A 14,187-nucleotide genomic window follows, 5' to 3' on the forward strand; every position below is an offset into this window, starting at 1 on the left:
CTGTTCTTGTTGGTGTTAGCAAAAACAGCTTCATAGTTTGTGAGTTGTCTATCTGTGGAGCGCTAATTTTAAACGCATTGTCCATTAGAGTACTAGCTATATCTCAATCTGATTAGTTTGTGTTTAGCTGTGCTAACGCAGCTAACTACAATGAGTGTAGAAGCTAATGTGTCGAAGAAGAAGTCAGCTATTTGTCCCTGTCCTTAGAGATGCAGCTTCTCTTTGCACGAGAAGGACGAAGCATGCCCTGTCTGCTTGGGAATTCCCTATGCTAGGAGAGCGCTAGCTGAGCTCGAGTCATGTGCGCTCTGTCGTCAGCTCCGGCGTTCAACAGGGGAAAGGTGGGTCATGTTTGTGGACAAAGTACTGGGGAAAAACAGGGTCTCTCTGCATGACCCCTCCTCTACCAATTAGCAGTCCCAGCTTTGCCCGTGTTACCTACAGAGACGACGACCTTACGGCATACAGTAAGTCCCCATTCTTAGCTGGGCAGATGGGGTATGTGGAGTATGTCTCCAGACTTTTGGCTGATGTCGCCATGGGGCAAACCGCAGACTACGCATATCACAGTAGCAGAGTTATGAACAGTATTTAAAAAAAAAAAAAAAGAGAAGCTGATTAGGGAGCTTTGGCGGCTTATTTTGCACTTTGGAGTCTGGTCCTATTGTCCTTCCCTCAAAACACTGCAGGTTTTCCTCCACCCAGCTTGAGAAAATTTACCATGCTCAAGCTGGCACCACCCGTGCGCTAAATTCTATTATGTTGCTTCAGACGTATCCAGCAATATGTTTGGCAGAGCTCGGTTTGCTAAAGCCTCAGAAGAGCCTATTCTGTCCGCTGCTTTACGAAGTCAGGACCGTGACAGACTTCATTTCACAGAGGTATCCATGGCTCACAATCTCAGACATCCCAGACAGAGACAGGGCCATCTACAGTACCAGAATGAACCGGTTTCTGCTGAGGGTTTGTTTGGTCCGTCATTTGAAGCCATTCAGTTTAAGGTTGAGTTTAAATGAAAACAAACCTAGGTGTTGAGAGAGGAACTGGAGGTAAAGCACAAGCCGCCTTAAACAAAAATGAAATCACCAACCTGAGGCCACCTCCCGAGAGACTGCCACCATTGGCCAGCTCGAGCTCTCTAACGGGTAAACCTCCCAGGCAATCCCCACGCCAGTTGGCCAGGAATAAAGACCCGCTACCTGGCTCTCCTGAAAGCCAGTGGCCAGGAGGAAAAATCCATACTCTTTCTAGCTCAAACTGTGAAGAGAGAGGAGCTCAGAAGCAGGGAGACACTGTTGCTCCTCGCCTTCCAGGGCGTGTCGCTAGCTCCCCACGCGTTTACAAAGTTTGTTGAGGTGGCGCTGTCTCCTCTTCGTGAGAGAGGCATTTTCATACTGCACTATTTAGACGACCGTGCGCTAATAGTTAGCCACAGAGAGCCAGTGGAGAGAGCTCTGGGAGCACCTTCAGACTCTGGGTTTTCAGTATACATGCAGAAAAGATCACTGACTCTGAGTTAGCAGTTCTTATTCCTAGATCCCTAGATATCCTCGGTTACCAGCTAAGTGAATCTGTCAGAATGCAGAATAGCCGCATTTCAGCACTGTCCCCATCTGTTTAAACTGTTTCAATTCAACTTCATTTAGAAGTGTTTTTACAGCTAATGGGGATGATGGCATCTATAAATGCCTTTTGGGCTGCTAAACATGCCAGCGTTTAAATGCTTGGTTAGCTCTCACTGCCTGTGTGTACTGCGCCAACTCAACAGAAGACTGATGGTGACTCCATCATGCATGTCAGCTCTTCTGCCCTGGAGTGAACCCGGGTCATTATGTCAGGACTTAGACAGGATAGACAGGGTGTCATTTCGGCAGGTTGCGTCGTGGGATGCCTCTCTCAGCGGATGGGGCGCTCAATGCCTCCTCATGAGAGGGGTGTGGTCACATAACAAAACAGACAACCCAATTGAGGTATAAACAGGCTGGATCGCTCGCACTATAAACTCATTCGCTTCACCTGTTGAAATTTAATATTGGCATGCCTACCTGTTGAAAGATCCAAAGCTAGGGGCTTTCCTCCAAATGTGGTTGAGACAATGGGCCCGGGGCTTGTCGACTAGAGGTTTATATGCTTTTAACTGGCAAACTTTTGAACGATGGTGGCAAGAACATAATGTTCCCCAATTTCAGTTTTCCAAAGTATTTCTTAGGAGGAACAGAGGTCTGCAACCCACAGTTAGGTGTTAGTGTTCCATCTTGGGATTTATTGTTAGTGCTTGAGGCCCTGTGTGGTCTACTGAATTTCTACAAAATAAGTCTGTGGATATAAAAATCATTACAAATACAACAGGACTACTGTTTTTTTTTATCATCATCATCATCTGCTAAACAAGTGGATGATCTTTACGCTTTGTCCGTACATCCATCTTGTACTCGTTTTACTGCTAAGGGTTTGAAACGTGAGACAAACGTGGCTTACTGTATGTACCCAAGCTTGTCCCCACTTATATTATAACTCTATGAACTTCGACCTTCATAGCTACTGCCCCCCTCTCTTTGCTTTTAAAAAGCAGGGAAAGTTGCATAATTTGTGCTCTGTACGTGCACGAATATGCGCTTATGTGATCGTTGGTCTGCTTTCCTAGCCCAGGAAGTGGTAAGGCAGCAGCCAGTTGGTCTTCACTGCACACTTTTGTCTTCTTAATATAATGCCCCCCTTGGTGGCTCATTCTGTCTTCTCAGTGGGGTCCATGATGCACTGAATAGCTATTAGGGTTCATGTTCCTAGCTTTCATAGATGCTCGGTAGGGCGTGAAAATATGTCTCATACGATATGAAGGAACGATTAGTTATGACTATAACCTCTGTTCCATGAGGGAGAGGAACGAAGAACAACACATTGCTGCTCTGCCTTACAGCTCTGCTCCGCAAAGAGTGGCTGTCAAACTGTGGTGATGATGGCTTATATGTATAGCGGGGCTGCGCCTACGTCACCATACAGTAGGTTAGCCTGCCTTTACGTCGTGAATATAGGTGGCTTCGCCAGGACACGAGAGGGTGTGATATCCCATAAGATATGTGTTATACCCCATTCCTCTCCCTCAAGGAACAGAGGTTATATTTATAACCGTTCATTAAACGGACAATGTTGAGGACTTTATATGCAGCCAAGGAAACATACATAATGCAGCAGATAAAAGACACACCATGCTTAATTTCCTTTTGACATTAAAAGATGAACAGATGGAAACCAGGAGACCCAGATACATTCATCTACTGTCGAGAGCAATATGGCCAAAAGTGGTCATCATTGAAGAATCGCAGCCCAAAAGGAGTCAAGGCTTAGCGTCTTCAAGCAAAAACAAAGGAACGGGGATGGCAAAGAAATGACAGCAGGTCCTCTGGACTGATGAGTCAAAATTTGAACAATTCGGCTGTAGCAGGAGGCAGGTTATTTGTCGAAAAGCTAGACAGCAGGACAATGCTGAGTGTCTGCAGGAAACAGTTTAGCATGGTGGAGGTTTCTGGCAAGCTTGGTGCTGGATCTTCGCTGGGGATTTGTTCAGGATTAATGGTGTCCTCAATGCTGGGAAATACAGGCACGCACTTGTCTGTCATGTAATACCATCATGAATGCGTCTGATTGGCCCCAAAAGTATTCTGCTATAGAACAATGACCCAATCATACAGCCAATGTCATTAAAAACCATATTCAGCACAGAGAGGAATAAAGAGTCTTGGAAGTAATGATATGGCCCCCATACAACCCTTATCTAAACATTATCATGTCAGGCTGGGATTACATGAAGAGACGAAAGGATTTGAGACAGTACAGATCCACAAAATATCTGTGGTTAGTTCCCCAAGATGTTTGAAACAACCTACCTGCCGAGTTTTCTCAAAAACTGTGTGCAAGTGTACTGATGCCAATTCTAGTTTGGTCACACCAAATACTGATTTGATTTGGATTTTGTAACCTGAATCACTCCTCTAAACAGATTCATCTCCCGCACTGCTTCACCCTTTTAACTTTTTTTCTTCTTCACGGGGGCCGTTGTTCCAGTACAGTTACTTAAGAACAGTCACTACACTTGAACACAAAATAAAAAAAGGCTTTACGCACGTGCGTCCACACACACTTGGTCACACCGTTATAGTAAACAGTACACGACACGGCTCGTTTATTTTAAAAAAAATGTATTATTATTTTTTTTATGTTTTGCAAAATGTTTCTCGCAATCAAAGGTTCCACCGTACTAATCATTTTTCGCAGTGCAGAAAGTCTACCTCTGATTCACACCTCTAACATGCACCCTGTATAACAGCTTTACACAACGCTTGTGTCTCATTAAGTGCCTTTACTGTGTTTAACCATACATGCCTATTGTATAAGACAGATATCACAGACTCAGAGCTAAGGGTTAGATCAGAGGCTTTTACAGACATAGTAGCTGACTTTCCACAAACAGTTTTGTATCTGAGCCTTGTATCTTCCTAACACTCAGTATGGCTGCAGATAAACTCCTGCTATCTGATATCAACCAAATGAAGATGGTTTCCCAGTTGAGTCTGGTTCCTCTCAAGGTTTCATCCTATTGTCATCTCAGGGAGTTTTTCCTTGCCTTTGTCGCCCCCTCGGATTGCTCATCAGAGACAATCTGATAATTATGATTAAAACACATTTCCTCAGACTTTTTTAAACTCATTTCCATAATTGTTTAATTCTGTATAGCTGCTTTGTGACAATGCCCATTCTTAAAAAGTGCTATATAAATAAAACTAAACTGAACTTTAGAATATTTAGTGATGTGCACAATTTACCTGGGCATTGAAAGCATTTCCAGCATACGAGCAGCCGAACTGAGCCATACCGAGCGCCAGCTTGTGCCTACGTTGTGCCTACATCTGGCTCACTGCGTTGTGTACAGTATGTGCATAAATTGCGAGCAGGTCCGGAAACCATTCAAAATTTGTTCGCATCGGTGCGTCATTTTTGCATTATTTTCATGCATGCGTCAAGCCAAACGAAGTGAGTTTATACAGTATATATTTTTGGGAAATCCCTTTTTGCATTTTGTGCAATATTTAGTAAAGACATAGTTTCAGCATCAACATCACGATGTGCGCATGCAAAATAGTCATATTGCAGGAGATACGATGCAGGGCAGTGTTTCCCACATTTACTGTAGAGTATACTCGCGTACAGTATACATTTTATATACAGATGCTTTAATGCTATACGCCATATGTTATACATATTGTATACAGTACTGTACATGTCAAAAAGGCAAAAAGTAATTTTTCAGGGGTTTAATTATATTTACTGTCTATGAAGACGCCTAGCTTGAGACACCTGATGAACATACTGTACTTTTATATATTGCACTATATATCGGAAGGGAAAAAAAAAATACACCACTGTTTTTTTTCCCCCCAATATCGCGCAGCCCTATTAAAGTCATACTGTAGCACCATGTGTCATAGGAATGTTGCCAAGATTACTAATGGATTCATAAATTAAAGTTCAGTGAGGTTTAATGTTTATTTATTCCATACTTTACTTCATTTACAATGTCCTTTGTAAATGTTTTTTGTTTGTTTTTATATGCAAACATACAGTATGATTATAGTGTTGGAAATTGGTAATATTGGTAACTTGTCTGGCTGGAATGGAACACCAAGGAACACCAAGATTATAACATCATGAAAGTGAATGAAAATGAAGAACCTCCTTGCTAGTCACCCAACTCCCACTTCTCGCACAACTCCCTCTCCTCTCTTGTTACCTGAATCCGAACTTGTCCATGGCGATGGCAAAGTGGCGCGGCTGGTCGTAGCAGTGGTAAAGGTTGCGGTCGTCCATGGGGATCAGGTCCACGTCGCTGAAGATGAAGCAGTCATACTCCGCGTCCTTTAGAGCCTCCGTATAGCCCACGTTTAGCAGCTTGGCCCGGTTGAAAGTGTCCTCGCCAAGCTGAAAGACAACATAAAACCATTTATGTGAGATAGCTCAAAGAAACTAGAAATTTGACTGCCTTGAAACAAACAAAAATTAATTATTCAGCCTTTATTATCAAGCTCCAAGATAATTGAGCTTGAGATTGTGGCAGACAACAGACTGCCTTATTCATGTTTTTTTTTTTTTTTTTTTGATCTAGCAAAAAATAAATTATTTAGTAATGAATAAAACATGATGAACAGTATATCCCATAGTGTTTTATTCTTTTTAGATCACAGCAATCCACCAACGATTACAAAGGTTACATTATTAACTGCTTATATTTATTCTTCTGGAACATCTTGGTCCTTATCACTGAAGTTATAACAGCTATAAACACTTAGGAGAATAAACAGGCATTCTTTCAGCGGCCTGGCTTTTTCTTTTTACGACAATGTGACACAAAAAAGCTTATGTTGCAGAGAAACCAGAAAGCGTACAGTAAACTCACTGACAGTTACAGATTGCTGACGCCAGAGACTTCTTCCATAAGTGTTAAAAACATTCACTGTCAGAGTTGCTGTTATAGAAGATTTTCATCACAGAGCTCAAAAACATGAGGCCTAGATAGGCATCTCCAGACTTCTGGACACCAATATTTTCAAGACTAACTCATTTCCTTATTTGCAGGGTGACATTTTATACTTTAAATGAATTTTTTATATGACCCCTGTACATTACACAAAGTTACTAGATGCTGATGTCAAGAAAGAAGGGACTCTAAACAAAAAACTGTGAATTTTAGGTCAACTCATAACTGTGTTTATTGTATACTGGGTCACGGAGCAACTTAGGGAATAAATTCCTTTGAATTGTGGGAGAAAACCAGAGTATCTGGAGCAAATCCACCACACACACGGAGAACATGCAAAGTTCATGCACAGTGCTAACTAATGAGCCTCCATAAAGCCCACTGCTGAACTCCTGAACTACTAATGCCATAATGAGAAACATCCAGAGTAATCCTGTAGTTCCTCAGATCTGACCCAGAGATCTTTCGTTGAGAAGAGAGCAAGCCAAACGTAACTGCAATGTTTTACTGACTATCTACTTAATTGTGCTACAAGTCTAGTAACACCAAGTTTAGCCAGTCTCTCCTTTAAAAAGCTTTAATTCAAAGCTAGTTAAAAAAAAAAAACTTAAAATTGATATTTTTTAGCAAACGCAACACATAGGATTAACATTATAGTTAATCAAGCGTTTATGTGCTTAGCTACCTTTTTGGCAAAATATCACAGAGTTTAGGTCTATTATGTGACTAGCCTTGACAATGTACATGTATGCAATGTGTTGGGTGAGTAAATATACAGTACAGCATAACATAAAATTGATAAAATTAAGAATTCTGGAGAAATTTTTTTTATTTTAATCCACTAGCAAACAATTCTGCCATAAATATGACTGAAAAAATTAAATGTAAGTGAAATGTGTAATTAAACAAACTAAATTTATAAAAATTAACTATAATATTAAATGTACTGTAATTTAGCAAACGTGATAGCACAAATATTTTTGACTTAACGAAATGTAATGAAACAATTTAGTTAAACATACAAAATGCGAGTAAACAATCACAAAGTTATTTAACATGAAATTAAACAATTTAAACAAATAAAAAGCGATTATACAAGAATGAGTGCAACAATAAAACGGAATTAAAGTAAATAAACAAACAAACGATTAAACGCAATTTAACTAAACAACCTAATTGTGATAAATAAACAGTGCTTAAACAAACAAAAACAAATTAGACAATGTGATTAAACAAAACACGATCAAACAAATATGAGTAAACAAACAAAAGGCACTTCAATAAAGTGTGATTACACAACTGAATGTGATTAAACAAAGTGTGTTTAAACAGACAAATGTGAGTGAATTACATAAAGTGTAATTAAACAACGTTTAACTAAACAAAATGCGGCAATGATGACTTTATGAACGCAGTAATGTGATTTCTGCACAAAAAGCTATTTCATATTAAATAAGATTTTTACTGGGGTATAAGGATATTTATTAAAAATGTAATACATAATGACAGAATGAATACGTACTGTATGTTAACCTTTCACAAATACGTGTTTGGATTATCAATAAGAGCAGCCGGAGGTCTGATGATAACGCAGCCTTACAGTCTTTTTAAAATCATTATCATCAATACGTCCTTTTCAGGAGACTCTTCCAAACTTCTTAGATATAAAAGCTAACAAGAAAATGTGCTCAGAATATTATAAGATACAGCGCGCCAAGGGCATATCATACAGACTTCTCTTTAGTCCTGATTTTAATCCATAGTATCTCAGAGGCACAGAGACAAGAAAGTAACACTTCAATGTACACCTTTATCAGAGAGAGACAGAATTAAACAAAGGAAGATAAAAAGACAGCAGATAAGGCTAAATGGGAAATTGTCATTTTCTGCGGCAGCTTTGCTCATTAACCATTACAGGACTTATTTCAGTGCGGAAATAAGATGTGAGGTACAAGTCGGCTCTGGCGAATGAAGCAGTGCATCTTCTATAATCATGCAGGGTGTTCAAAAACTCCCATTTATTAGACAGACACTACAATCATTTCACAGCGTTCTCTCACAATCTGGATAAAGAAATAACATTATGAAGTCTGTGACTTATGTTTAATTTCAGAACCATAAAACTGCAAAACCAACCCAATAAAGCCAGCCTTCTTTTCTTCTTTTCAAGCGCCTGCTCAAAACATGGACAATGGCACGTCTGGGAAGCATTAAAACCGGATGCTCTCATTGAACCAAATTGCAAATTGAAAAAAAAAAAAAAAGCAATCTCAGTGCATTAATTAGATCCAACGGAGGCTCCCTAATCTGAATTTCTGTGTTAAAAGAGAAGAAGGAAAAGTCTTTTTCATACCTGCCCCAGACTTCATTCTTCCTTTACTGTCGAACTAATTACAGCCAACTGGCAAAGGATTTTTCATCTCACTATGTGTAGATAAAACATAAAGAAAAGACCTCATGATAGGGAGAAAAGCTAGCGCTCTATGCAAAAGGGCAAACGCAAGCCAATGTGGTACAGGTTCTGGACTACAGAGTGGAAACCCAGGCTTCACTTTTGGCTCATCGCAGCAAAATCACTCTCACAATCCTTGGCCTCTGAGAGGCAATTAACCCTATTACGTAGGTTTCAGCTGATCATCAGAGACCTGGCTGCTTGAGACGGACTTCTCCCTCTGGCTCACTCACACAGAGATAGTCAGGGGAGTCTGGCCTACCTGCGCCCGTTGCTATGGAGACTGATTAGGTCAGGTCCCAGACTGAGTGATCACACACAGGGCTGTCTTCCATCAAGTAAGCGAAAGAGTGTGTGTGTGAGTGCACATGCATGTGTGTGTATCTGCTTTATCACTTCCCAGCAGGCTGACCTTATCACCCAGTAGCGCTATTGATGCCAGCCTTGAAGATGGGGCCAAGACAAACAAAGTGAACCGAAAAATCAGTATGTGTAGATGGAAAAAAATAAATACAAGCACATAAAGGTGATTAAGCGTTGAAAAGCTTTGTGAAAAGGAAAGAGATGAGCAAACCAACAAAAGGAAGCAGAAAATCATAGGGTTGTGGATGATGTTCTACAGGACTTAAATGAGGACACCGTATGTGGCGCAGCCGTGATAAAACCCAAAGCGCACTACGGCTACTGTGTGGGAGGCTTTACCTGGTTTGTCTTGTTAATGAGCCCCGCTACAGTATTGCATGTGGAGTAGCGTCCTAGTTTCGCACTCGTTACTGTATTAAAGTTCAATCACACAGAAGGGAAAAATACTTGGAGGAAATAAGAGTGCTCGGTTAATGAAGGCCCGAATCGAGTACAAGAAAGAAAATATATAATGCATGCTTGGTAATGCAAGGAGCTATCGAATAGTGTATCCTGAAACTGGTAAACCCTACTGGTAAAGCTGGTCACTATAAAAAATAAAAAAACAATAAATAAAAAATAAAAAAAAGCCAGATCTACAGTAACTAAGATGGCTGAGTCATTATGGCCAGCTCAAGCTGTGTTTTTTCCAGCAGGGCGGCTATCAAGTCACTGCATGTGGCGCTATTATTGGAAGCTTTTGTTCGACTTTCTTTGATTCCAAAAAGAACGTAGGAGAGAAACGTCTTGTTATCAGCTTCTACCTTATGGTCACTGAGATATTAAAAAAGCAGCACACACAAGCTTTAATGGTCCATCTGTGGGTGTGTGGGATATTCACAGTGGACGTATGAGACATCACTGGCAGAGAGCCAGGCAAACTGATTTACAGTAATGAAAGGCAGCCATCTGAGTATAAAGGAAGCTATCATGAATAAACATCCGGGGACTCCTAATAATATTTCACTCGGAGTACATTTGTTTTATCAAAGGCCTGACAACAATTAAGTTAAAAAAAAAAAAGAAAGAGAGAAGAAAAAAAAGCACTGACAAAACAAGCTATAGAGGAGCTCTGGTGTTATCAGGCCATTTATTACAGCAGGGTTGCGGTGGGGTGGGGTGGGGGGTGATGGGGCGGTTGGCTTCTGGACTCTGATACAGCTACAGTGGGATTTACAGTATGGAAACACCAAAGACATAGTATCCCCAATTGATGCTCAGAAGCTGATAAGTATTTAAATATGCATTTTTGAATTACATGTACAGTACTGGTCAAACATTTGGAGATTTTAAAAAGTTTGGATTTTTTTCTAGAACAATACTGGAGATTTCATAGAGAACTACTGCATGAAATAACTCTACGTCAATAAGTAATTAGGTAACACCAACATAAGTCAGTCATTTTCGGTCAGCTGTTCTGGAACAGTTCTTGTAAGGACAGTATTATCAAGTGCATTTGCAAAAACCCATTAAGCACCATGATGTAACTGGCTCTTATGGAAAGCGAGACCAAGACGTACCTCTGCTGCAGAGGAGAAGTTCATTTAGAGTCACCAGCCTCAGAAATCACCAATTAACAAATCAAAAATTTTATTGATTTATCAAGTAATCAGATTGATTAAATGTAAATATATGTAAAATGTATAAGAGAAACAAAGATGAATTTTTTTTTTTTTTTTTTTAGAAAAATCAACTTTTATTTTTTACATGCATACCGCATAAAAAAAAACAAAAAAAACATTGTCATTATTCACAATATAATAAATAGCTTAAAGTTGACTGAGATGACTTAAGTGCATTACATTCTTATATAAAGCCTTTTCTCAGATGCAAAAACCAAAAAAAAAAAGGTATTTCGAAATAAGTAGCAAAATAAACTAAGGCACACATTAAATACATTTTATTATATATTTTTATCGCTCCCTTCTATTTTGCAGCCCGCCAACAGAACGCTCGCTCAAATCAATACACAGCTAACTGTTTGCGTCTCCCTCCTATTTGTGGGTGACGTAATCACTTCTTCGTCGTCTGTGTTTACTGGCGGCTTGAATCCGGAAGCCAAACTAATAATTGCGCAAAAACATAACACAAGCTTTTAATATTAATTAAAAGAAGTTTCAAACCTGAATATTTTGCCTCGATCATTTTTTGTGATCGAATTGCTCGAGTAAACGTTTCAGCCTTACAGCAGAGCAGACACATCACAACTGCTCAAAGAAGATTATTACATATTTTTGTAGGAAAAAAAAAAATACAAATTAGGAAGGACCATGCATTTACAGTAGCAGGTATGTCCAAACTTTTAGCCAACATTTAGCCAAACCAATAAGGAAACAGAATAAATGTACAGTTAAGTAACACACTTATTAAATACACAACTAAAACGCAATGTAATTAGTACACACTGTAATAAAAATACTGTTTGTCAGTTTTCAAGTCCTGTACAGAAGGCTCATCCGAAAAGTGCTCACTACACAACAAAAGAACAAAATAAACCCTCTCCCCGCTCTTGGCACATGCTGAATAAACATGTATGATGGTGCACTGAGAATTGCCAGAGGTCAGAGTTACTTGGCAGGAAGCTAGATTTTGATGGCATCCATCATGCAACCAGTCACCGCTGTCAATCAAGCTTAGTGACAGACACCTCTGCGTTCGCGGCCTGCCCTGCTGTATATATCACACTCTGTATCCTAAGCAAAACAGACAGATCATACTGCTCCTGCTCTCCACAAGCAGGTGAAGGCTGTCAATTCACATCCTTTTCATCCCAGACACAGAACCCCCAAAATGCCTTCAAGAGTTTTACCAGTGGCTTTAAACTTTAGACACTTTAGATACTTTTCTATTTGTTGTTACAATTTAATATTTTACAGTTTGATTTACACAATGTGTTTTACATTTATAAGGGGTTTTTATTTTACTTTTCCACATGGCAACATCTGTTTCCCACATATATCCCATTTCGATCACCTTTCGTACTGTAGCAATTGAAATTGAAAATCATCTTTAGTTGAAATGTACATAGAGACCCCTACCTTTTATATTTGTATACACTATACGCAATATGGGAATGCCACTTAGCCTAATCTGCATGTCTTTCAACTGTAGGAGGAAACCGGAGGAAAACCACTAAGCACTGTGCATGTCGAGAACATGCAACCTGTATGCACACAGACCCAAGGTGGGAATCGAACTCGGATCCTGGAGGTGCAAGACGACAGGGCTAACCACTAAGCCACCCTACCACCCACTTCTAACTCTATATTTTTTAAAATACTTCTAATCCATTTTTTTTGCCATTATTTACACACCATAATCCATAATGACAAAAGAGAATTGAGGTTTTAGCGATCTCAGACCCTTGGCTTAAAGCATTACAGATTGAGCTCAGGTGCAGCCTGTCTGTGTTGATTATCTTAAGATGTCTCTAGAGCTTGATGGGAATCTACCTGTGGCAAATCTAACTGACTGGACATGATTCAGGGAGGCGCACACCTGTGTGTTTAAGCCCTCAGAGCTCTCAGTGCATCTCGGTCCAAAAACAAAGCCATGAAGTTAGTCGAAGCAAGTCTTCACAGACTTTTCCGATAAAATTGTGCCAAGAAATAGTTCTGAGCCAGGGTATAAAACCAAGCTTTGAAATCTCCCAGGGGCCCAGTGAGCTCAATGTGAAATGAAACCATCGGGACACCTCCTAGAGCTGGGTGACTTGCCAAACTCCATAACCAGGCTAGAAGGAACTTTGTCAAAGAGGTGCCCAAGAACCCAATGATCAGTCTAACTCTGCTTTTAACTAGTTTCTACCATCCCTATGGTGAACTTTTTAAATAGATCTCAGGAACTAATTTAATCAATTTCACATCTATGACAATAACAGATGCCGGACAGACTGTCTGATGCATCTTGGTGTCCCACTTCTGGTTGGAGTTCTCATCACATGGAGGCCACTAACTGCTGCTAAGGATGGCCTCATATGGTTGGCCTGAAGATTCATGTTATAACTGAAGACAATTCCACTTGACCACAAAGATGGGTTGGATTGCATTGACAAAAACAGTTTCACTATGACGGCTATGGACAGCAAACGCTTGTATAGTTTAAGGACTGAAATTGCCAAAAACAATTCTGTCTCCAAGTCTCCATTGGTGATCAGTGTTAAACCCTAATAAAGTGGACTTTATATATAACATTTATCCCCATGCATGAATTTCAATTTCAACTTTGAGCTTTGGACCCAAAATAAAGTCCTATATACTGTAAATAAACTTCATTTAAGAGGTCGACACAGCTGACCAATCCGATCCAGATTTTACGCCGGATACCCATCCTGACACAACCCTCCCACTTTTCTAACAGGACTTGGGACCGGCATGGGTTAGTGGGGTAGCATGGGGTGTGATAACCAAGAGCTTGGCTCGAACCCGGACCCTCAGATCCCCAAATCAACAGTCTAGAGCCTTAGCCCTATATGCGCATCCAATATCACATTTCTTATCGTATCCAAGCACCTGATACAGAGCAAGATATCGACAAAGCACAGTGGGAAGCTGTCAGTCAAACCCCATGTGGATTAATTCAATGATCTCCTAAAGATAAACCTATCATGTGTTAATGGCCAACATCTGTTTCATTGCATCAAATCCTCAATTTCAAGAACTCCCATCTGAACACACCGCTGACTTTTTTAATAAGCCACGACGACCGTCATGTTCAGCGTGAGGATGCACAACAGATTTTTCTTTGTGTAAAACAGCACTTTTAAACAGTTCAAACGGCTGCACAGGGAAAAGCAATTTCAGGC

The 14,187-nt window shown here is 40.1% G+C and overlaps 1 protein-coding gene across 1 annotated transcript in view; it reads right to left on the reverse strand.

Annotated features, from left to right (window-relative positions):
* The window catches only part of b4galt2 (UDP-Gal:betaGlcNAc beta 1,4- galactosyltransferase, polypeptide 2), a 177,657-nt gene that overhangs the window by 43,358 nt on the left and 120,112 nt on the right, over positions 1-14,187 (reverse strand). The window contains exon 4 of the mRNA XM_053495479.1: positions 5,786-5,973. Coding sequence (XP_053351454.1) covers positions 5,786-5,973 — 188 coding nt within the window. The remainder of the gene's footprint in view (positions 1-5,785; positions 5,974-14,187) is intronic.

This window comes from Clarias gariepinus, chromosome 1, assembly GCF_024256425.1.
Source record: "Clarias gariepinus isolate MV-2021 ecotype Netherlands chromosome 1, CGAR_prim_01v2, whole genome shotgun sequence".
Lineage (NCBI taxonomy): Eukaryota > Metazoa > Chordata > Actinopteri > Siluriformes > Clariidae > Clarias > Clarias gariepinus.